Source organism: Chiloscyllium punctatum, chromosome 9, assembly GCF_047496795.1.
Source record: "Chiloscyllium punctatum isolate Juve2018m chromosome 9, sChiPun1.3, whole genome shotgun sequence".
NCBI classification, from domain to species: Eukaryota; Metazoa; Chordata; class Chondrichthyes; order Orectolobiformes; family Hemiscylliidae; genus Chiloscyllium; species Chiloscyllium punctatum.
The window spans coordinates 42,105,466-42,130,016 of record NC_092747.1 but is presented as its reverse complement, the minus strand read 5'-3'; the positions used below and the strand labels follow the sequence as shown (position 1 = coordinate 42,130,016).

At 39.3% G+C, this 24,551-nt stretch overlaps 1 protein-coding gene across 5 annotated transcripts in view; it reads right to left on the bottom strand.

The window, feature by feature from the left end:
* Positions 1-1,694: 1,694 nt before the first annotated feature.
* Positions 1,695-24,551, bottom strand: part of atp8a2 (ATPase phospholipid transporting 8A2) — a 561,594-nt gene continuing 538,737 nt past the window's right edge. For all 5 annotated transcript variants that reach the window (XM_072577324.1, XM_072577326.1, XM_072577325.1 and 2 more), the window contains 2 exons: positions 16,350-16,438; positions 1,695-3,680 (listed from right to left, as the gene is read on the bottom strand). In XM_072577324.1, the coding sequence (XP_072433425.1) occupies positions 3,583-3,680; positions 16,350-16,438 (187 nt within the window). In that variant the 3' untranslated portion in view covers positions 1,695-3,582. The remainder of the gene's footprint in view (positions 3,681-16,349; positions 16,439-24,551) is intronic.

Here is a 24,551-nt window from a genome sequence, read left to right as displayed (position 1 = left end):
TTAGATTACTTACAGTGTGGAAACAGGTCCTTCGGCCCAACAAATCCACACCAACCCTCCGAAGAGCAACCCACCCAGACCCATTCCCCTACATTTACCCCTTCAGCATGGCCAATTCAACTAACCTGCATATTTTTGGACTGTGGGAGGAAACTGGAGCACCCGGAGGATACCCACGCAGACACTGGGAGAATGTGCAAACTCCACACAGACAGTTGCCTGAGGCGAGAATTGAACCTGGGTCTCTGGCACTGTGAAGCAGCAGTGCTAACCACTGTGCCGCCCAAATAGCAGCAGAATTATGTAGGTAATTCTGTAAAGTTTGATTTTTAAATAATAACACGTCAGAAAGTAATTTGGAAATGTGTCAATTCCAAAGAAGCATGTGACTGCAGTCAAGTGCCTGAGAGAACTCCTGCAGTGCTATTGGATGGGACATTTACACTGCTGAGTTTACAACAGACCAGAAAGCCATCTTCAGTTTGGAAGAATCAAGTATTCAGTCCAGAATGGAGAACACTTTCTTTTAACATGTTTTAGCTTTTGGAGAGTCCAAATCAGTAGACGTTGGTTAGACATCTTCATGTTGTAAAAACGGAAACAGTTGAGGCTGTCAGAGTTGTGAAGGGTTTGTGCCTGCAGATTTAGAAATGAATTGCAAAGTTACCTCTGCAATCTAAAGAAAATAAACTGTGAAAACATCAGTTAAATAAACCTGAAAGAGTTGAGATTGGAATGAAATTGATCTGGATTTCAACATCTATAAAAGGAGAGTGTTGGGAAACAGTTATTAAGAAATATCTGTCGTATAGAATATGTATATAAAAAGCATTTTCTTATCGTTTGCATAATGAACTCATGTTCCACAATCACCTTATGAAGGAGTGATGTTCTGAAAGCTAGTGTGCTTCAAATTAAACCTGTTGGACTATAACCTGTGATGTTGTGTGATTTTTAATCATGTTCCATTGTTAGAGAACAGTTGAGCTTCATGTGAATACATTTGTGACTAACCCCCGTAGTAAGCAATTGTGAAAATTAAACATTTGATCGGTCAGATCAGGTTTTTTTCTGGGATCTGACTTGTCCAGTATTACCATCAACTGCAATTATAGCATGAGGCTAGGTGAGTAGGATTTTCACTCACTGATTTCCTAGCCACCTTAACCAATACCAGTCTAAACAGTCTGTGCTATTGCTCCTTCAGGGACTTCTTCCAGTTGGTACTTATCAAGAGGATTAGCTCATTCATCAGCTGAAGGTGGGGGGTGGGGCGCAGTATGTGATAATCATTGGGAGTTTTCCTGATTTTTGTTTGTTGTGATGCTATGAGCCTTCATGGAGGAGTAGTTTCTTACTTTGAGAAGGAAGGAAGGAACATTTTGTTGATACAGAAGAAAGCATCTTAGAGCTGGCCATTACAGTCATTTTAAATGGCTTTCATTGAGTCAAACACTGAAAAATGCAGCTCTGTTGCTTAGGGAGGAGTATAGATCGCAGGGCTCAATATATTTTCGATGTCACTTTGGCAAAACTATATTGCAACTATGTTAGTGTTTCACATCTGCAACAGCTGCTTAATTGAAAAGAATAATTAAGCAAATTTAAAACATTTTAAGTTCCTCTTTAAGAGGATTTCTTATTTAAAGCTGTGATTTCAAAACAAGAGAACACAAATCAGACATAGACAGCTTATAAAATTTTTATTCACAACTTTTTCTGTGTTGTAGAAGCAGGTCCACACTGTTCCAAAAGCTGTTAAAGAATTATCTACTGCAACTATTAACACCACTGTCAAGCAGTTAATAGTTAATAGGGATTTATTTCAAGACATGGAAAGAACTGCTGCAATTTATTCCTTGTATTAAAAGTACAATATTAATCGGTCAAGGAAACCTGTATCACTGCAAAAAAAAATGCAGACCTATGGACACTGGGAATCTGCAGGGAATTAATTAAATACTGAAGTGTCACTCCATTCTGCAGACACCGATTACGAATGCGTGTCTAAAAGGATACTTAAAAGAGAAACCTTTAGAAATGATACACAAGATGCACAATTTCACTTGTTGATAAGCAATACATCCAGAGTCTGACTATGGACCAGCTCATAATAAAAATATCTGAATACAAGGGACATTTAAGGAAACTGTAATTGTATGTACACAAGTGATTTTCAATGACATGGTTAATGTGAAACAAAAGCATTGTTCCATATTATTACATTAAATAGAAACAATGTTAATGGTGATGAAAAAAACAGAACAGCGTACAGACCATGCAAAGTGTGTAACCTTCCTTACTTTAATTTAACATTTGCACATTTTGATAATTTGATAATAGAGAAGTTATATTTTTTTTTAAAAAGATGCTACCCGAGCCTATTTCTGAACATCCCTTCAAATAACAAAAAACACAATCCAGACACTAACTGTAGCTCAGACAGGATTTTCTTTGCCTTGCTTCAATTGATCTCTGAACCAAAATTCTAAAGGAGTTCTGCATTTTGAAGAAGAAGGGATGTCATTCATTTTCTTCTTTTCCCATAGTCTCTCGGGGGCATAGACTGGTGTTACTGCAAAGTTAACCTAATGCAAAATCTCTGGCAATGAACTACTGTAACTGGCTAGGTGTCAGAGTAGTCTACATCGGTGCTCAGGTGTGGAAGAGAAACACCTGCTCTCAGCTCAGTCTCTCTCCAGGAAGGAAGTTGAAATCAGGTGAAAATTGCATGAGACACTATTGGTGAACACTCCATCTCATTCTCCCAGGACACCAATTTACTGAATCACAAAATGACTAATCTAAAGCAAAGGATTTTTCTGCATTAATAATTTGAAAGTTACATAGAAATGCTGCTAGGGAATATTATCAGACATGAGATTTTTACACAAACATTGAATAGATTCACCAAAATTCCAAAACGTTTAAAAAATATAAGTTCCAGACATTTACTCATTTTGACAGCCTTACTGAGGTATGGCTGAATAGGTCTGTTGCCATTTTTATTATTTCAAGTCGGAGAGCTGTTTTTGGGCTTTCGTTTTATAATAATCATTAGGTCTCATGCAGGCAGTGTCTCTCAAGGGGAGTCTATGCAATCATGACTTTCCCCTATGAAACTGCATGACCGAAGGTGAATGCAGAACAATTCTCAGCTTATGAAAGTCAAATTAGTTCAACATATAATTGTCTCACCCACCTCATCCTCCAATTTCAAATAAAATTAATCTATTAAAGATATTTATCACTTTGCATACTGGGAAGGGGGTTGAGGGTGGGAGAGTTGACAGTTCCATTCTGCTCCACATATGATACGGTACTGTTTTAAACAATTTTGTTCACAAGCACCCACGATTTTACATTATTAGAATCTAATCAGAACAGCAACACAGTATTAGTTTAGGTACAGCATTAGATCTCTGACGTCAGTGCGAGAATGAAAGTTAAGTCAAGCTATTAGGCTAAGGCCACAGAAAAGAGGAATTCATTTTTTTGTTGGCTGATGCTGAATACGGTCAGCACGCTCAAATGTCTGATAAAAATTTATATCAGTTCAATACTTGAGGAGCTTGACACTGTTCAATCTGCTACAAACTTCTGTTTGGTGGTGTCATAGGATCGGACCATGTCACTCTGTGAAACCACACCATGTTCCTCTTGAGAAAATGCGTAGCCATCTGCAACAGAACAAAGTTATTGAACAGTTCTAATGTGGGCATCCATTTCATTTATATTCAAAGTATTTTACCTCCATGCCCAGTTTTTAAAAAATTTGCTTAAATTATTTGGCAACTCACAGCACTGATTGCTGCAAAATGCTATGTCCACATATACTGGGGTAAGAGAAATCACAAGGGAAGAGGTGATTTGCAACATCAAGGGTTTAGGGTATAAAGAAAGGTTATTGAACTTGTATTCTATATTTTTCTGGAAATGAGACAGGTTATCTAGTTGCAATTCTCAATTCTATTAAAAGGGATTGACAAAGCAAATGGGAAGCAACTTATTTTCTATATTGAAGGGCTTAAATAATAAAGTTGAAGGTTTTAAAAAATAGTAAGCTTGGAGTAAAAATGAATGAAGCATGAACGCTATGGAACTGAATTGTCCAAACAAACTCAAGTCTGATGAATCTATTGTCTATCTGAGGGCCATTGTCTGAGGTCTCCAAAACAAACTCAGTTCCCGAGACACAGGTTTTGCTCTTCCCCCTTGCCACTGCTGGTACCTTGGCATTCCATTTGATTTTAAGCTGAGATTCTGACATGAAATCTTCTCCATTACCAACACTCACTACTTTCATTGCTATAAATTGCATATCTCTACTTTGGCATCAGCTTATTTGCAAATAAAAAACCCCTAATGTGTCTGTTATCTCCTGACACAACTATTCAAATGTTCTCCTGGTCAGACTCCTAACCTATATCCATGCTTTCATTTGGAGGCAGGATGACCCACCAGCCAACTGTAAAATTCGGCGGTTAATATACCCTGCCAACACAGCATCCCTGCAGCTAAGACGATAACCATTCTAGCAGCATTAAGTGTTTCGGAAAAGGACTTCTGCTCAAGCCCTACCTCAAAACAGCTGTATTGCAACAGTGGTGAGGATTGGAATTATAAGCAATCTCCAGATTCAAAGTTTAGGATCAGCTAAGTGCCTGGGGTCTTGAGATGGTAACAGAGCAGCTGTTGGATCACCTGTGGGAGGGGGGGGGCCTCATGTGGAAAGGGGGCTCTCAACAAGAATCCCTCTTCTCCTGGGCTGGGGCCTGAGTAGCATCACCTGGCCTATGGATTCCTTCTACCAGTCTTAAAGGGGTGTCTGGCTGGGAAGCTGCTCAAACCACTTAAGGATTTCAGTTAGGATGAGGAAGAATGAGTTGCACAAGGCCTTGCCCGTCCCCTGCAAAAGTGTTCAGTTAAGGGCTACCCAGGAAACTTTATGGTATTCCCTGCCAGAAAAAGGCCATAAACACTTCCCATAAACTTGAGCTTATCCAAAACTCTGCTGCCTATATTTAAACATGAACCAACTATTCACCCTTCACTGCCATGCTTACTGACCAACATGAGATATCAGGCTGAAATTGCTTTCTGCTTCTCGATTTTTCTCAATTCCATTTTAGACGGAAGTTTTGAGCCTGTCTTAGTATTTCCGTGTGGTTCAATGCCAAATTATTGATTGACAACCTTACAGTGTATTATAAAAACGTAAAATGTTGTTGAGAGTTGGGATTATATTATAACAGTTGAAAATGCTTGTTTGGGCTTATTTCTGTTTTTGAGAAATTCTTAGATCCTAAATGCTTGTCAAATCACCCGTGTATACTTTGTGGGGCAGTTTTGAAGAAAACCAGTTACTTTATATATAGCTTTGTAAAATTTTACAGAAGCTAGCAATTGCTAAGCATACTGCTGGCTTGTAATGGGAGAGCGAAGCAGTTGATCCATCCACTGGACATTTTTTGATGTGCATATGGTTTCTGACTGCAGCTGTTCATCTCTTTTTTAATGTTAGTTTACTGACAGCAGTTGAGCAAATTCAAAGTAAACTGAGTTTTCATTGGACTCCAAACAAAAAACAGTTATGATGGTCATTGTCTAGTTGCAGGATGTCCCAAATTCTTTTCGATAATTTCAGATGTGACATTTATATAACACTTTGTTCGGAAAAAGTGTAAATTGTAGCTAAACTTTGTCCAAAGTTCATCCAAGAAACTTTGACTCCAATTGGTCAATAATAATTCAGTTGTACATTCAAAACCAACATTTGCAAAAATGTGTAAGTTGTGTACAGTGTGCTAGTTATGCCGAAGATTTTCTTGGCTGATCTAAATGAACTGAAAACTATAACGTACTTCTCATTTAGACATGGAATCAATGGGATGGTGGATGCCATATTTCTGTTCTACAGATCTACTATTTACATTTCCTGTTTCTAATTTATTGTGTTTATTAATTTATTTACTTACTTCTTTCTTTCTCCCCTCTCTAGTTCAAAATAATGTCTAATGTAGAAATGTGGTTCCATGGAGTCCAGTCATCTTCTGGTAACTTGTCCAAGCATTCTTCAATTAAGAATGAGTGAGTGTTGCAGATTGACACATTGCAAGGTTCCTAACTACATACTGAGTGATATACCAAAATGTAGGGCAGTTGCAGCAGAAGTACAGTGGAGAATGGTCGCTGGTCAACCATTATGCACTGAGGGACTGGAAACTGCAGAACCCTTCAGGCTGTAAGTCTAGACTAGTGAAAATATCTTGAGGCATCTAGTGAAACGTATTTTATAGAACTTAATATATTTGTAAAAAATGATTCATTTTGTGGGATGTGGGTCTCACTGGCTGGCCAGCATTTATTGCCTGTCCCTAGTTGTCCTTGATAAGGTGGTGATGAGCTGCCTTCTTCACCACAGCAGTCCACCTGCTGTGGGTTGATCCACAATGCCATTAGGGAGGGAAGTCCAGGATGTTGACCCAGCAACAGTGGAGGAATGGCAATATATTTCCAAGTCAGGGTGGTGAGTGGCTCAGTGGGGAACTTGAAGGTGGTGGTGTTCCCATATATCTGCTGCCCTTGTCCTTCTAGATGGAAGTGGTCATGCGTTTGGAAGGTCTGTCTGAGGATCTTTGGTAAATTTTTGCAGTGCATCTTCTAGACAGTACACAGTGTTGCTACTGAGCATCAGTGGTGGAAGGAGTGGATGCAATGCCAATCAAGCAGGTGGGTTTGTCCTGGATGGTGTCAAGCTTCTTAATTGTTGTTGGGGCTGTCCTCATCCAGGCAACTGGGTGACCTGCTCTTGTGTGTTTATGTGGTGAGCCCAGTTGAGTTTGTGATCAATAATAACCCCCAGGATGTTGATATTGGGCAATTCAGTGATGGTAATACTATTGAATGTCAAAGGGTAATGGTTAGTTTGCCTCTTGTTGGTGATGATCATAGCCTGGTATTTGTATGGTACGAATGTTACTTGCCACTTGTCAGCCCAAGCTTGGATATTGTCCAGAACTTGTTGCATTTGGACATGAGCTGCTTCAGTTCCTGAGTCATGAATGGTGCGATCATTGGTGAATCCAGAATTTGGTTTCCAGCATCTGCAGTCATTGTTTTTACCTCATCGGTGAACATGCCCACTTCTGACCTTATGATGGAGGGAAGGACATTGATAAAGCAGCTGAAGATGGTTGGACCTAGAACACTATCCTGAGGGATTCCTGCAGAGATGACTGACCTCCAACAACCAGAATCATTTTCCTATGTGTTACCAGAGAGTTTTCTCCCTGATACCCCCTTAGCTTCCAGTTTTGCTAGGGCTCCATGGTGCCACACTTGATTGAATGCAGCTTTGATGTCAAGGCCTGTCACTCTCACCTCAACTCTGGAATTTAGCTCTTTTGTCCATTTTTGAACCAAGGCTGTAATGACATCAGGAGCTGAGTGGTCCTGGCAGAACCCAAACTTTTTGTCACTGAGCAGGTCATTGCTGAGCAGGTTCTGTTTGTTAGCACTGTAGATGACAACTTTCATCACTTTACTGATGATCAACAGTAGATTGATGGAGTGGTGATGGCCAGGTTGGATTTGTCCTGCTTTTTATGTACAGAACATACTTGGGCAATTTTCCACATTGTCAGATAGATGCTAGCATTGTAACAGTACTGGAAGAGCTTGGCTAGGGGAGCATCAAGTTCCAGACCACAAATCTGCAGTACTATTGCCTGATTGTCAGGGCCCGTAGCCTCTGCAGTATCCAGTGCATCCAACCATTTCTTGATATCACATGGAGTGAATCAATTTGGCCAAAGACTGATATCTGTAATGATGGGGACCACTGGAGGAAGCCGCAATGGATCACCCACTTGGCATTTCTGGCTGGAAATTGCTGGGAAAGCTTCAGCCTTATCTTTTGCATTGATGTGCTGGGCTCTTCCATCATTGAGGATGGGGATATTTATCGAGCTTCCTCCTCCAGTGAGTTGTTTAATTGCCCAGCACCATTCATGACTGGATGGCTTCGATCTGATCTGTTGGTTGGGGGATCGCTTAGCTCTGTCTATCACCGCTGTTTATATTGTTTGATGGCTTCACCAGCCTGGTGCTGCTCCTGGCATGCCTTCCTGCACTCTCTATTGATCCAGGGCTGATCCCCTGGGTTGATGGTAATGGTTGAGTGGGGGCTGTGCTGGGCCATGAGGTTACAGATTGTGCTGTTGCCCACAGCGACGCATGGATGCCTAACCTTCAGTTGCTGGATCTATTTGAAATCTGTCCCATTTAGCCTGGTGATAATGCCTCACAGCACAACGGAGTTATTCTCAATATAATATTAGGACTTTGTCTCCACAAGGACTGTACAATGGTCACTCTTACCAATATTAACATGGACAGATGTATCTGCAGCCAGTAGCAGATTGGTAGGGATGAGGTCAAGTATGTTTTTCCCTCTTGCTGGTTTCTTCACTACCTGCCACAGACCCAGTCTAGCAACTGTGTTTTTTAGGACCCAGCCAGCTCAATCTATAGTACTGCTGCCGAGCTACTTTTGGTGGTGGACACTGAAATCCCCAACCGAGAGTACATTTGGTGCTCTTGCTCCTCCGTGTTTTCTCAAAGTGTTCCTCTTGGAGGAGTACCAATTTATAATCTGAGGGACGATGGTATGTTTCCTTGCCCATGTTTCACCTGAAGCCACTAGATTTCATGGGGTCTGGAGTCAATGTTGAGGACTCCTACAGCAACTCACTCCCAACTATATACCACTGCGCCACCATCTCTTCTGGGTCCATCCTGCCAGTGAATCACGACATTTCCAGGGATAAGATGGTGGTGTCTGTGACATTGTTCATAAGGTATGATTCCATGAATATAATTATGTCAGGCTGTTGCTTGGCTAATCTGTGAGACAGCTCTCCCAATTTTGGCACTTGATGCTTGCAGGGTCAACAGGACTGTTTCTGCCGTTGTCTTTTCTGGTACCTAGGTCGATGCCAAATTATCCATCCGATTCCATTCTTTGAGACTTTGTAGCAATTCATACAACTGAATGGCTTGCTAGGGTTAATCTGCTTATTTCTTTGTTCATGTTGGAAATTAAGCAGGAGCAGCCATTTCACTAAAATACTTCCAATACAGCCAAAAAGACAATCAATGGTCATCAATCTGGTCACTAAGAGATGCAGGTGTATTAAATGACTGAAGTTATCATTTGCAGATATGACAAAGTGTATAGTGACTGGGATTCCTACAGTGCCAAGGGCTTAGATGAGGCAGAATTTGTTAGTTGTACGGAGAAAAGTCTTTTGAAACAATACGGAGGTAGTCCAACTAGAGAAGAGGCCATATTCGACCTGGATTGGAGGATTAGCCTGGCCAGGTGATTGAAGTTTCAGTGTGAGGAAGAGGTTGGGGAATATAATCACAATTCTGTAAGTTTTAAGATAGTTATGGATAAGGATAAGACTGGTCCTCGGGTGAAAGTAATAAATTTGGGGAAGGCTAATTACAACAGTATTAGGCAGGAACTGTAGAAATCAGATGTGGGTGGCTGTTTGAGGGTAAATCCACATCTGGCATGTGGAAATCTTTTAAAGGCCAGTTATTCAAAGTTCAGTATCAGCATGTTCCCACGAGGATGAACGATCAGGATGGCATTATTTGAGAATTCTGGATGACAGGAGATGTTGAAAGTTTAGTCAAAAAGGAAAAGGAAGCAAATTAAGGTTTAGGAAACTAATCAAACAAGGCCTTTTAGGAGTAAGAAGAAAGGAGAAAAGAAAAGAACTTAAACAAGGAACTAGTATGTGCTAAAAGGCACCATGAGATGTTTTGGCAAATCAATTTACACCTATCAGGAGCAAGAGAGTAACTAGGGAAAGGGTAGTTCGACTCAAGGACAAAGGAGGCAATTTATGCATTGTGCCAAATGAAGTGGGTGAGGTCCTTAACAAGTATTTCGCATCTATATTCACCAATGAGAAGGACATGGATGATGGTAAGATTAGAGAGGGGTAGGTTGATGTTCTGGGGCATGCTAAAATTTAGAAGTTGGTGGTGTTGGGTATCTTGAAAAGTATATCCCCAGACAGCTACATCCCTAGGCCTGATGGGATATATCCCAAATACTGAAGGAGGCAAGGGATTAGGTTGCTGGCACCTTGACAGAGATCTTTCTATCCTCTTTAGCCACATGTGAGGTCTCATCAGGAAATTACAGGCAGGTGAACCTTGCATCAGTGGTAGGGAAATTAATGGAGAAGATTCTTAGATACAGGATTTTCACACATTTGGAGAAGAATAACTTATTAGGGACAGTCAGCATGACTTTATATTTCAAAAACTTGATGAGAGTTTTTTTTGAGGAAGTGGTGAGATCACACCTGAAATACTGTACATAATTTTGCTCCACTTATCGAAGAAGGAATATACTTGTCGTAGGGACATTGCAATTATGTTTCACCAGATTAGTCCCTGGGATAGTGGGATAGAGGGATAGATTTCTCAAAAGACAATATCTGTATTGTCTTGAGTTTCATTGAATGAGAGATGACCTCATTGAAACTACAAAATGCTTCCAGGGTGTGACAGAGTGACTATAGATAAGATATTTCTCCTGACTGATAAGCTAAAACCAGGAGATTTAGTCTCAGGATATGGAACTGGCCATGTAAGATGGCGGTGAGGAGGAATTTCTTCACTCAGCCCTATTTTTAGAATTTTCTATTCCAGATGGTTATGCAAGCTCAGTCGTTGAGCATCTTCAAGACAGGGGTTGATAGATTTTGAGAGATTAGTGACATCATGGAGCACAATCAGTCATACAGTAGAGAGAAATAGGCCCTTTGGCCCAACATGGCTATGCCAACCAACAAACACCACATTATTCTCATCCCATTTATTTGTTCCATAACCAACTATGCCCTGACATTTAAAGTGCTCAACATCAAGTGATATGGCGGTTTCATGGTCAAGTGGAATTGAGGTAGATGATCAGCGACGATCTAATTGAATAGAGAAGCAGACCCAGTGGTTGAATAACATCCTGCTATTACTATGATTCCGAGGGATGGCATAAGATGATTAAACTTCAGAATCCTATTTTGTATTTAGTAGCCTTGGCTTTCTTATAGTTATATAAATTACTGTGTTTTTGATTCAAAATTTGTAAACTTCATTGCTGGTCTTTACAACACAGAAAAATGCAGATAATGTAAACAGAAAATTTTACTGCATCCCTTCTTACATATGGCTTTGGAGCTGGGTCTTGGGTACTGCAATGTATTGAGAAGCTATTGTATAAATGTAACTGACAATATACACTATAAAATTCTACTCCGATTTTAAAGCAGACCAATGTCCTTCCTCTCCTTCCCTTCTTCAAATGTTCTATATCCTTAACCAGATAAAGAAAATTCTCGTTGCTTTATAATTGTTTTTTTCAATTTAGCTCATACTTATCTCTGGTATAATTAAACAAATTGCATTTTGGTAACTAACACAACAAACCCTACTCATCACCACCAGGAATGAATGCAGAAATCTATTAACAGTTATTTAATAACCTCACAACAAAAAGGTAATTTTTTTCTCATGAAATAAATTACATATGTCTATGTTGTCAAAAGGATTTATCCCTTTTTATTACTAGCAGTCACCTCAGTGTTAGTATTACTGGTTACAGACTTGCCAAAAGATTGGACAGGACTAGTTTTTGGCCTTAGACCTATACAGGATGTAAACTGATATGCATCATGCTGTGATGCTATGGGTTATTTGCAATGGATATCCTGAATGAATGTGAAATAAAGATACATTATTCAACCGTAGTCTAGTATTCATTATTTCAATAAAGTTATCCTTCAAATGTCATTAGTGAGGTCAGGTATCGGAAATCATGAGGGATGCCTATTCCTTAGAAAGCTTTTCTGGCGGATCTCTGCAATCCCTTTCCATTCCTGAATCCTAAATAGCAGGGCACAAGTTTGTACCTAGTACTGTTTTCCTTCCTCCTTGATTGTAACTTATGACATGGCCTCACTACAAACGGTATGGGATTTGCACTTGGCATCAGAAGTTAACATTTGTGGATTATCAAAGAGTAATGAAAAATGCAATCTTACCAAAAAAGGAAAGAAAGTTTGAAAGGATAGTCACAATGCTATCATCATCACAGCACCAAGGTTTCTGAACAAGATCATTTCTCATGGAGAGAATAGAGAAAAATATAAGAGCAGACACAAATTTTTTTGAAGTTTCAGAAAATAAAATGCAGTGCTGCTAATGTGTCACATGACATGGCACAGCTGTGTAAAAACCAAGGAGGTCCAATATTTGTGATACTCTTCTGCTAGCCAGGGATGCACAAAATTCATATTAAGGGTCCTTGATGTACAATATAGGAAGCCAGAGGTACAGAAGGGTGAGAAGTGTAAGGTAGTAAGGTTACAGGATTTGAAAGACTATTCAATGACCCTTTAATGTGGCATTTAGCCAAAGAAAGGATTGAATTTATCTTTAAGCACCTCCCCCCATGATGTTAACTATTCTGGCAATATCCTGGAGGGCTCCCATAGGCCCGACGTGTCGGTATGAACAGACATATGGTCCGTTTACGTAAACAGGCAGCTATCACTAAAAGGCTTTCTTTAAAGTTACTACCCAGGGAAATGAATTTGGGCTGAAGGACAGCAAATGCCTTGCAGCTAAATAGACTGAAGGAAGTTTTCTTAACTGTGAAGTGAAAGTAAGCATTAATAGATCTATGGCTCCTTGGCAGTAACCTATAAACATAATGCGAAACCACAGACTGAGCAGATTGAAATGAGGTCCCAATTAGCTGAAAATATTATTGAGGTTACAAAACGTTTGGAAGAATAAAGTTTTCCCTAAGTTTTTAGTATTAATAATGGAGGTGGAGGAGGATAATTACATGACAAACAATAACAAAACACCCCTGAATTGAAGGAAGGACCAATTGAAGTTAAGTCTATTTTGGCACTGTAAATGTGTAATGATTTTTAGCCATTGGTTCATGAAATTTTGTACTCAATCCCCCTTTTAGCAAAGTAATGTATGGATAGATGTAGGACAGATGTCAGAGGTAGTTTCTTTACTCAGAGAGAAGTAGGGGAACACACTGCCTGCAACTCAATAGTAGTAGACTCTCCAACTTTAACGGCAGTTAAATGGTCATTGGATAGGCATATGGATGAGAATGGAATAGTGTAGGTTAGATGGGCTTCAGGCTGGTTTCACAGGTCAGCGCAGGGCCGAAGGGCTTGTACTGTGCTGTAATGTTCTATGTTCTATATCTGCTTGTTCTGTTGGGAGTTTTGGATTGTCAGATATTATGAATTCCTGTGAGGTGGTGTTTAAAGTCTAGAGTGGAAGTGGTACTATGTCAACCAAAAGAATATTGTTCACAATTATGCTTTGAAGAAGCATGGTCTTTCTCTGGAGTGCCCTTATTTTGGGGAGGGGATGATCTCTTCTGTCTAAGTGTTGTACTGTTTTGCCACCAATTTCAGAGCACTATGAGCTGGCTTTTACTGCTGGTTCACAGCCTTACGAGCTCCCACTATAGTCATTAGTGCAAAGTGAATATGAATATTGATGAAGAGAAGCTTTTCATCTTGCACCAATCAGGACAAACACAAATGCCAAATTTCAAAAAAACACAATTTATACGACTGGAAAAGAGTGCTAATTGGTTGGCAAATTGATGCTGAAAGGACGAGACATTATCATAGAGAAAGCGAGAGAGGAATCATGGGCTGTCAAAAGAAGGCAGTAAGGAAGGATTGACTTGTATTTAAATTGTGATCACTGGATGTATCAAAGTACTTTGCAGTCAATTAATTACTGAAGTGGTTTTACCAAAGGGGTTAGCTCAGTTGGCTGGATGGTCATTTGTGATGCAGTGATGCCAACAGAACGGGTTCAATTTCTACAAGTTTACAAAATCATGGATGGTCAGTCTTTCTCCCAGGATAGAAAAGCCAATTACTAGGGGACACAGGTTTAAGATAAAAGGGGTAATTTTAAAGGAGATGTGAGAGGTAGGTTTTTTTTTACACAGAGGGTGGCAAGTGCCTGGAATGTACTGCCAAAATAGGCGGTGGAGATAGATACAATAGCAACATTTAAGAAACATTTTGACAGACATATGAATATGCAGGGATAGAGGGATACAGACAGTATAGAGGCAGGAGGCTTTTAATTTAGAAAGGCAATAGGTGCCAGCACAGTTTTGATGGGTTAAAAGGCCCGCTCGTGTGCTGTATTGTTCTTTGAAGTGCAGTCCACGTTGTAATGTAGAAAACACAGCAGCAAAGTTGAACGCAGCAAAGTTGAACACAGCAAATTTCTACACAAACAGCAATAAATGTAATATTGACATGTTTTTGTGTGTTGATTCAGGGATAAACATTGGCTAGGACAACAGAAATAACTTCTTTGTCTTTCTTTGAAATAGTACCAAGCAATCTTTTATATCCATCTAATCAGGTTAACCAGCCCTTAGTACAAAGTTCAATCTGAGAGTATCTCTGACAGTGCAGCACTCCATCAGTATAGCACTGGCTTGTTAACATTAATTTTGGCTTGTTTATGTAGATGTTTGCTGTGCACAACCTGGAGAAGGACTTGTGACTCAGAATGCTAGAAGTGAAAAGAGGAGATGCAGAAAGAGAGAGACTGACCAAGGTAAAGCTTGGAATTAGGGCTCTACTGTCACTGGAGTAGTTTGGAAAGACTAGATAGTAGTCAAAGCCAGAATATCAATACAAACCATTTATAATGAGACTACAATCAATACGAGGCTAGATGGCGAGATAAATTTAAGGTGAAGGGTGGAAGGTATAGGGGGGATGTCAGGGGTAGGTTCTTAACCCAGAGAGTGGTGGGGGCATGGAATGCATTGCCTGTGGGAGTGGCAGAGTCAGATCATTGGCAACCTTTAAGCGGCAATTGGATAGGTACATGGATGGGTGCTTAAGCTAGGACAAATATTCGGCACAACATCTTGGGCTGAAGGGCCTGTTCTGTTCTGTGTTGTTCTATGTTCTATGTTCTATAAATACCAGTCTATCTAGCCTGCCATGCACAATTGTAATATCTTGTGCATCACAATGTTTGTGCTGCAGGCCATCTGAAACTATGTGATCTCATGGGACCGCCAAAGAATTGGATAGGAACCCTGGCCAAGAGCTTGGAGAGAAAACTCTACAAAGGTTGTCCTAGCCAATGTCCTAGACAAAGTCTTTTCCCTCATGATTTTATAAACCTCTATACGGTCACCCCTCAGCCTCCAACGGTCCAGGGAAAATATCTCCAGCCTATACAGCCTCTCCCTATAGTTCAAACACTCCAACCCTGGCAACATCCTTGTAAACCTTTTCTGAATCCTTTCAAGTTTCACAACATCCTTCCTATAGGAGGGAGACCAGAATTGCACACAATAATCAATATCCTGTACAGCCACAACATGATGTCCTAACTCCTATACTAAATGCTCTGACCAATAAAGGCACTTGGTTGCCAGCACCAAGTGTCTCATAGAATCTATCCTTGGTGCCTGGGTGAAGGTGACAGAACAGACGAAGTGCATCCTTACTTGTCATCAAGCCAAAAGTAAAATTTCAGACTTTTGCAGAAGTTAAGCCTGAGATATTCTTTGTTGAATTCTTCTGTCTGGTGCATTACCAATTTGCCTACCAAGAGATAACTTTTAGCTCCAAGTACCTACAGCAGGCCATAGCAGGACAGCACCGAATCCCATTGGAGGGCAGCCCATCTTGACATGGACAGTGGGCATCTAGTGAGACGTTCAGTAGAACTATCCCCTGTCAGGGGGAGGTGGTGTCATAGAGATAATATTGGGAGTATCAATGTCATTATCTTTAGTCTCCACTACAAATTCCATCTCAGGGATACGAACTCCACACATCTTGCTGGTTACTGAAGATGAACCAGGCTGTTCATAACCATGGTGTCATATGTGATGTTGAAATTAGCTTTCAACTACCTATTCACATCATCACCAAAACTGTGAAAAAGCTGACAAAATTCAATAGATAACAGAGCACCAGAGAAAAAAAAGTAGAGCAAAAATAGAGTGATGCTTTTTTAAATTTTGAAGGTACGCCACTAGTCCATGGACTCTCATATTTAACACATTTCCTGTTGTTTACACATGGTTGGGAAAGGCCGAACTGAATGTGTGATCAAAAAAATTCAGTGAAAATGAATACACTCTCCTGTTTGCATTTTTTTGAAGGAACAAACATTTCATTACAACATAAATGTGTAATCACAGTCGTGAGAGGTAATGCAATACTTACGTGACAGACCATGAACAGAATGGGTCCGGACGAGGTTTGAAGGGGTTTTCCTAAACACTCTTTTTAACAGATAAGCACGTTCATTCAGACTATGGAGCAAAACAAAGCATATGTAAGTTCCATACATTATGAAGTGGTAAGTCGTGCTTTGATACTAGCATGCAGGTCTTAACCTAACAAGTACACATCTAGAGTATAAACTCATATTAAGAGAAATGTTCACAATAAATTGCAAAGTCCAGGTGAATTATTAGGTTTGCAATTTAAAAGGGATAATCTTCTCAGTCAACAATTAACATAGCAGGTGCTGATTATCACATGCTGACAATGAGCATGGTTTCTGTGTAATGGTTGACCACAAGTAAAACAAACCTTAAAGGGCTCTTGTAGTGCAGAGGTAGAGTTCCTACTCCTGGACTGAGAGGCTTGTTCAAGGCCTACCTGCTCCAGAGTTGTGTTAGAACATATCTGAACAGGTTGATTAGAAAAATGAGTTAATAAAATAAAAATAAAACAAATCTTCAGGGGTTCCTCTGGTGCAGTGGTAGTATCTCCATTTCTCGACGAGGAGCACTGGGTTCAAGCACCACCTTCTCCAGATGTGTGTCATAATATCACTGAACAGGCGGAGTTAAATAAAACAAACCTTCAATTTAATGGCTCCAGGAAAAAAAACATCTTTCTAAAGGTCTTGATATCTGCACCAGTTTGGTTATTGAAATCAATTAAGAAAGTTCCTATCAATTACTTGATTTAGTTCTTCACTAGATCACACTAGATTCGAAACTTTAAATGTTTTTCCCTCTCTGCCAGACCTGTTGAGTATCTCCTGCATTTTCTGTTTGTATTTCAGATCTCTAGTAACCATTTTATTTTATTTTTATTTGAGTTTCTTGTTAGTGTCCGTTTGTGTTCGTCTTCTAAATTAGCTCCTCTTAATGTTATTGATCCTTCCCTAAATAAAAATTGAGTATGAACTTAATCACACCAAATCTAAGATTAGGCCATTGATCAAATTATTACTGTTAAAAGGGTAGCCTTAAAACAAAAACATTTCTGGAGCTACAGGCACCAGCAATCTCTACAACAATGTTGCCAGTGAGCTTTACCTATTATGATCCATTATTTACATTTGGAAAATAGCAGATGGAAAGACCAAAGGAAAATAAGAGAGCAACAGTTTTCTAATTTGTGGAACATCATGGAGCATCCTCATTATTGAGGGATCACACAGCAATCCTGTCTGTGATGCAGACTGTTAGCAAGCTATCACCTTTCAGATACTACATGGATGCGCAGAAGAGTTCATAAAAGTACTATGTATTGAAGTAAATGGGTAATGCATAATGAAGGAAAGTTAGAGCACTCATGGTCATGACACTAAAATGGATGAATTGAGTGTCAACAGAGCCATCAGTTGGATGATTTGAACATACTTTATACAGAGCAATTTCACAACAATCTAGCTAGGTACTCATTCCTAGCATTTCCCTTTAAGTAATTGAGAAAATGTCATTAGAAGATTGCATCAGCTGTATTTAAAAAAAGCTTTTCCGTGTTAGGTCAGCTACTGCTTGATAATTATTTCTCCGTCTTTTGGTTAGTTATTTTGAATACGGTTTTGAATTATTTTACTCCTATTTATATAACTTGGTTAAAAGTCCTGTTGAACAACATCTATTTTACATTAATTTCAATCATCACGCTTACATTCAATTTCATTGAAAAAGTAAAACCAGAGATTATTTTGCTCACTTTTCCTTAGCACTCTGCTGTACAGCATTTTTTTTAAAAAAAGATTGCAATTTTAAAAAGTATTACTTATCACTTTTTGATAGTTATTTTCAATTCATGGGAAGCGAGCTGGTTGGGCCAACGTTTATTGCCCATCCCCAGTTGCCCTGGAGAAAGGATGACAAGCTGCTTTCTTGAATTGTTTCAGTCCATTTGGTGTGGGTAGACCCACAATGTTGTTAGGGAGGAAGGTCTTGGATTTTGACCCTTGGACACTGAAGGAATGATGATATGTTTCTAAGTAAGAATGATGACAACAGATATTGCAGTTGACAAAGTGAAATGGGGACAAGTTTGTTGTCTTTTATTGTCCTTTCTTCTAACAAAGCAGTGGAAAGCACACAAGGAGCAGTAGGTATTGTGATGACATTAATTACAATGGTGATCAACTAATGAAGGAAAGGGTTGGGTGGGGGGAAAACTCAGTTGAGGCCTCCACTCCAGAGCTAATCAATGTATGCATGCAAACAAAGAATGGGGGAGACGACTGGGCATATCTGTCTCCCCTAGTTAGATTGTTACCAAAATTATCATTAAGGCTCAACCATGCAGAGTAACTGCTTGGGCAAGACTTCGAAAGGTGTTTGTGGACACCTCAACATAAATCAACGCTTTCAAATGGCAGAAAATTAAAATTGAAAAATTGGATGTTCCTATGGGAATGCCACATCACAGATGTCTGTTCTGGAATGGCAGATGCAAACTTATATCCTCAACCTAATCTATTTAATATTGTGATTTTTCAACATCATTGTCTACTTAATAACCAACACTTATTAGAATTTTGGGAGAGGGTTTTAATGGAGGATTAGGCTTGTATGACAATGGACTTTGAGTAGTCTAAAAATGATTAAAAGTTAAGTATCCATTTTATTCAAAGACTAGCATTAGAATGAATCACAACATGAAAAAAGGCTTGGATAGGCTTTTAAATACCGTCTGCTATGGGCAAATGAAGAGGATAAATAAAGCTTTCATTAAGATTTGGTGTCAGTGGCTTAACTGTAATTATTTATTTACAACATTTGAAAGGGAATTACCTCCCCCACCCTCTGCATCATGAAAACTGCAGCTCTGAAACCTTGAATGAACAAAGATTTTGAAAATAGCTTTAATACCAACGTTTTGTTGGCCTTGAGAAAAATACTTGTGCAGTCAACTCCCCTATACACACAATAAGGGCTTTCAGAAAATAACACTTCAAGAGCACCCAGAGTAGTGGGTAGGTCATTGCTGGGGGTCAGAGCCTCTGAAATGGTGAGATACCCTTTTGGTATTCATGAGCTGACTGACTAGGATTTATACACAGATCAGGAGGATTGGTATTTTCTGTGGATCTGGATTGACAAAGCCCCAGATGTGTACAAATTACATTATCCAGAACAACTCAAAAGATGTTAAACAGAATGTTCTGTTGACATCCAGAATAATTAAATAAATCAACAGGAAAAATGATGCTTTGATTTACCACCACTTTTTTAAAGTTACAGAACCTATGAGATCCAATTCTATAAATATTGTAACACCAACCAATTAGAAACAAGCAGACTACAGTCACATATCCTCACAGAGAGTGAAGGGCTCCACACAAAGTCAGAAGGGACATCCAGCAAGGTAACAGGAGGAAAGAAGGGCTGCATGTGGGACATGCACACACACACAAATCACAGACAATGCAGCCCATGTCTTTCCCTGACCTCTGTGCCACTTAGAATTCAGAGAATCTTCTAAATGAGGGCAGGAGAAAACCGACAGAAGCCTGTCTGAATTCTTCTATAGCAGAGTATAAGCAGGTGTGAAGGAATTGTGGAAGAACAAAGAAAAAGGAACATCACAGTGATTAGACCCAGTTGGAAACCACAGCAGCACAAGTTAAAAAGACACGAAAACATTTGACAGATTTAGCCACACTATTATCTAGTTCACAGATGGACCACCCAGAGGATCTGTGAGCAATTAGTGAAATAAAAACAATATAAAGCAAGTCTGGGTGGTAGAGATGCAAATCTTACATGATCTCCATGAAAGCATTTTGATAGCGAAGCGAGTCTGTGTGGAAGCATGCAGATGAAAAGGTTTTTAAATGAACATGTAAACAAAATAACTGAAACATATTCCCAGCTGAAACAAGTTTTCAAACAATTATGTACACATACGGCCCAAAGCTTCTGTGCAATGCATACACATAAAATAAAATGGGTTTTCAAGTGTTTTTGTAATTCCTCTTGACCTATCTCTGCCATCATAGCTAAGCAAGTGTCAGCAGAAGAAAGGCTGGCGAGGGTTGTTGTTTCTGCAACTTTGCACCTGTTGCTTTTTAAGGACATGAATCAGCTCCTCTTGAAGTACAAGAAGTCGGCTGTGGTTCTGTGCACAGACACCAGCCGTAGCAGGTTGTAGTCAGGTTTATGAAAAATTATGCCATTCAACCACCTTCCAGTAATGTCTACTGTTCTACTGCAGAGTTGTAAAATTTGCTTAGCTACCTAATTTGCTCTCTGTGAACACAATGTAGCATTGCAGTTTAAATATATGTATTCCTTTAAACCTGAATGCCAAATGGGTTGGATGTGGGCTAACTAGTACTCCACATGTTCAAAAAACAACTTATTCTATACATTGGGACATTGGCTGATTACTTGTTATGTGACATTACTCATGTTGATATGCACAGAGGAAAATCAGATCTACCATTCGTTTTGTCGCAACTAAACATTGTGCTGAAAACATCACAACATTTTAATAACGGGAGCAGAGTTCTATCAACAATTCTTATACTGACATACCGATATCAAAGAGAGATAGTGACACTCTGAAAAATGGAAAATAAAAAATAGAGGTGATGACTGAAACAAAAACAATGCTATGTTGTTCAGTTCTCACAGAAGGCTACTTTGAAGATCTACATATCTTTTTATATATCTGTAAATATTTTCTGCAGGATAGTAAATATAGTTTAAAGTAAAACATCAATTTCCAAAAAAACATACAATCAGCATAGAATAGCTTCTCAATAACCAACTGCAAAGATAAACTTGTTTCCTTATTTCATCTGCGGAGTTTAAAAAAGCTTCAAAGGTTTTCAATTTAGCAGACATTAGTAATTGCTTTACAGCCTCTAGTCACCAGATGACAGGAGGTTATACTCTTCCAACTACAATTTAAAAGATAGCAAGTTCTAGGACTCTTGTTTTTCTCCTGTAAAATACATGAACAGTAAACTCATTCTGCTTAATAATTAACAAAGAAAACATTTTAACACAATTGCTTCCAAATACTGTTATGTTTAATATTTTGAACACAAGCGATTCTCTAAATTCAAGAAGTAGAAACATTCACTTCAACAAAATAATTATATCTGTACCTATAATGTTTATTTATTGTCACTGTTTCACTTAAAGTTGGTTTACCATACAAAATTCATTGGAAAAAAAACTAAAATAATAAGGGCATTTATAGAATGCTTGGTTTACAAGAACACATTCCATTTGATTGAAAATATTCACATATGTGTGTCTGTTGCAAATCATGCTGTCTTCTGGGTGAGGACACAGACTAAGGGGATTGTATTTTGCACTTTTTAATGCTTGAGAACGTCATGGAGACATGGAAACAAAATCAGATGGAAGATCATGCCGAAAGCTTCAGGGCATCCAAGGGAGCATTTCACTCATCACTCATGCATATGTTCTTGTAGTAGTGCTAATGCTCATTTTTGAAGCCGGTTGAAATTCAGTTTATGCGGGGGTGAAATGTTGTCACTAAAGTTGATGGAAGAGTTACTGATCAATTTCAAAACCTTTTTTTTTATTGTGTCCCGGTGAGGTTAACACTTGTTAAGATAACAATAATGCTATCAATGAATTGTATGTCACCCAGTTCCATCATTTCCTCTCATTTGAAATCCTCATTCTCGACTCAAATTCTGCATGGAGTGGTTCTCATTCTAGGTGATTTCAACCTCCATTTTAAAATATGCTTTCTCTTCTCAATTTACTTCATTTCTCTAAATTCAGAGGGTAGAAATGTGCACTTCAACAAAATAGAATTACAACTGGAGCTATAATTTTTCTTTACTGTCACTGTTTCTCAAAGTATCACACTTTCAACCTCCATTTTAACTTATGCTGTCTCAATTTACTTCATTTCCTTATTTTCTCCCTCCACATAAATATGCCAATTCAAATTCACAGCTATCCTCTCACTCTTGCCACCTCATGGTGATCTCATTATTCTCCTCATATCAATCAAAGAAAAGACAATCGGATCAGTTCCATGCCATAGAAAATAGGAGCAGGAGTAGGCTATTCAGTCCTTCGAGACTGCTCTGCTTTTCATTCTGATCATGGGAGATCATCCAATTCAACAGCCTGTTCCTGCTTTACTTTTCCCTATATCTTTTGATCCCTTTCGTCTCAGGTGCGACATTCAACGCTTTCTTGAAATCATACAATATTTTGACCTCAAATGCTTTCTGTGAATTTCACAGGCTTATCACTGTCTGGGTGAAGAAATCTTTTCTTAATTCAGTCCTAAATGGTTTTCCCTTTATCCTTAGACTGTGACCCTGGTTCTGGACTCTGTGGCCATTGGGAACAACCTTCCTATATCTATCCTGTCTCTTCTCTCCACCTACAGACCTCTTCTGTATTCCAACTTTACATGCTTTTTCTTTAGGGGATGGCGGGGCAGGAGTTGTTGATATGAATCTTCAGTTCATTTTGAAAATCACAAACATCTAGCCTTTGGCTCTCTGTTCACGAGAACAGTTCTGCAGCTATTAATTTGCTCAATCATTAAAACCATTACTTTTTCCCATGTTATCTGTTTGCTCAGGGACAGTTCTCATCTGTCTTCAATAATTCTAAGAGATGCGGACTTCAACACATATAGCAACCAACTGGCTTAGCCAATTGTCACCTGATCTTGCTGGGGACCACGTTAAGCACAATCTGGTCCTGATCCCAAATGGTAAAACTGTTTACTATTCTAGGATCATCCTGGAATGCAAATTAACCCCTCTGGCTTCTTCAGTTACCCCCCTGCTCTATCTGCTCCACCCCACCTTCAGTAAGTGTGATGGACCCACGGACTTCCTTATCATCGAGATTGAGGCCATCCCGACATCTACCTTTGCCACTACCCCGAGCCTATCTGGCCAAACCTTCCATAAGATATTCCTACTGTAATCATAAACATGCAATATTTATTAGTTTCTCTCCTACCTCCCTCTCATGACCTGTGCACGGTCATCTTGCTAAAGAGACGCACTTCCTGCTCCTTTGGCCATATTCCCATTAAATTGTTTAGCATCCAACTTCCCTGCTAAATTTCCACATTAACTGATACTAAGAATGGTTCTCTCCTCTTAGCAACTCTTACATCTATCCTTATCTGCTATCACCTTCTACAAAAAATACTTAAACCCACCCCTCTGTCCTGTAAATTATCACTCCATTTCCAACCTCTCTCTCCTCTCCAATATCCTTCATCATGTTATCACATTTAAAATCTAAACTTGTCTTTCTTGGAACTCAATGTTCAAGTCTCTGAAATTAGGCTTTTTGCCCTTTCTATAGGATCAAAATACTTCTTAACAAAGTATTTTTCCATATCTCTGTCAGACTGTTTCAGTGCTGGATGAGCAGAAATTTTGTTCAGTTAAAATTAGAAAGACTGAAGCCATTGTCTTTGATCCCCATTACAAATGCTATTCCTGAGCAAATAGTTTCATTCCTCGCCCTGGCAACGGTCATGAAGCTGAGCGAGATTGTTGGGAACTTTGATGTAATAGTTGCCCACAAGATGAATGTCTAAGCATATTTCTGCTTAATCTTTATGACTATCTAATTCTATCCTTGGAAAAACGTCGGACCCAGTCTCCAATCAGCTACCCCAAGACTAGTATTTCCCAAACTACATTCCTTTTCTTTGACCTTCTCAGTCTATATGCAGCAGCGACTTCCAAAATTGGAAATCATTACTTTGGCACACCTATCTGTCTGTGTTGATTCTTGGAATGGCTACATAGCCACTGAGTGGGAATGCTGTTCCCAAACCTTCACCTACCGTGACCCCATTTAAAGATTTGAACATTGTCATGACCCTGCAGTGAGAATGATGGGGTGTGGGAGCAATCAGAGAAAGGAGATGGGATGGGGGGAAAAGGGAGAGACTATCATGATACCAGTCCTCTTGAGTTTAGGTATCTGAGATGCAAGATTTAAACTGTTGTAGCCTGGTCAGAGTTCCATAATGGTCACTGGTGCCTGGGATCTTGCAACCCAAAAATGTCACTTTTTGAGCTCACTTTAGGAAGCCTTGCTCTCTACAATTATTGCAAGACACTGATTGGCCTCCTACTTTCTATCCAATATCACTTTCAGATCATCTAAAATTTTGTTGCCC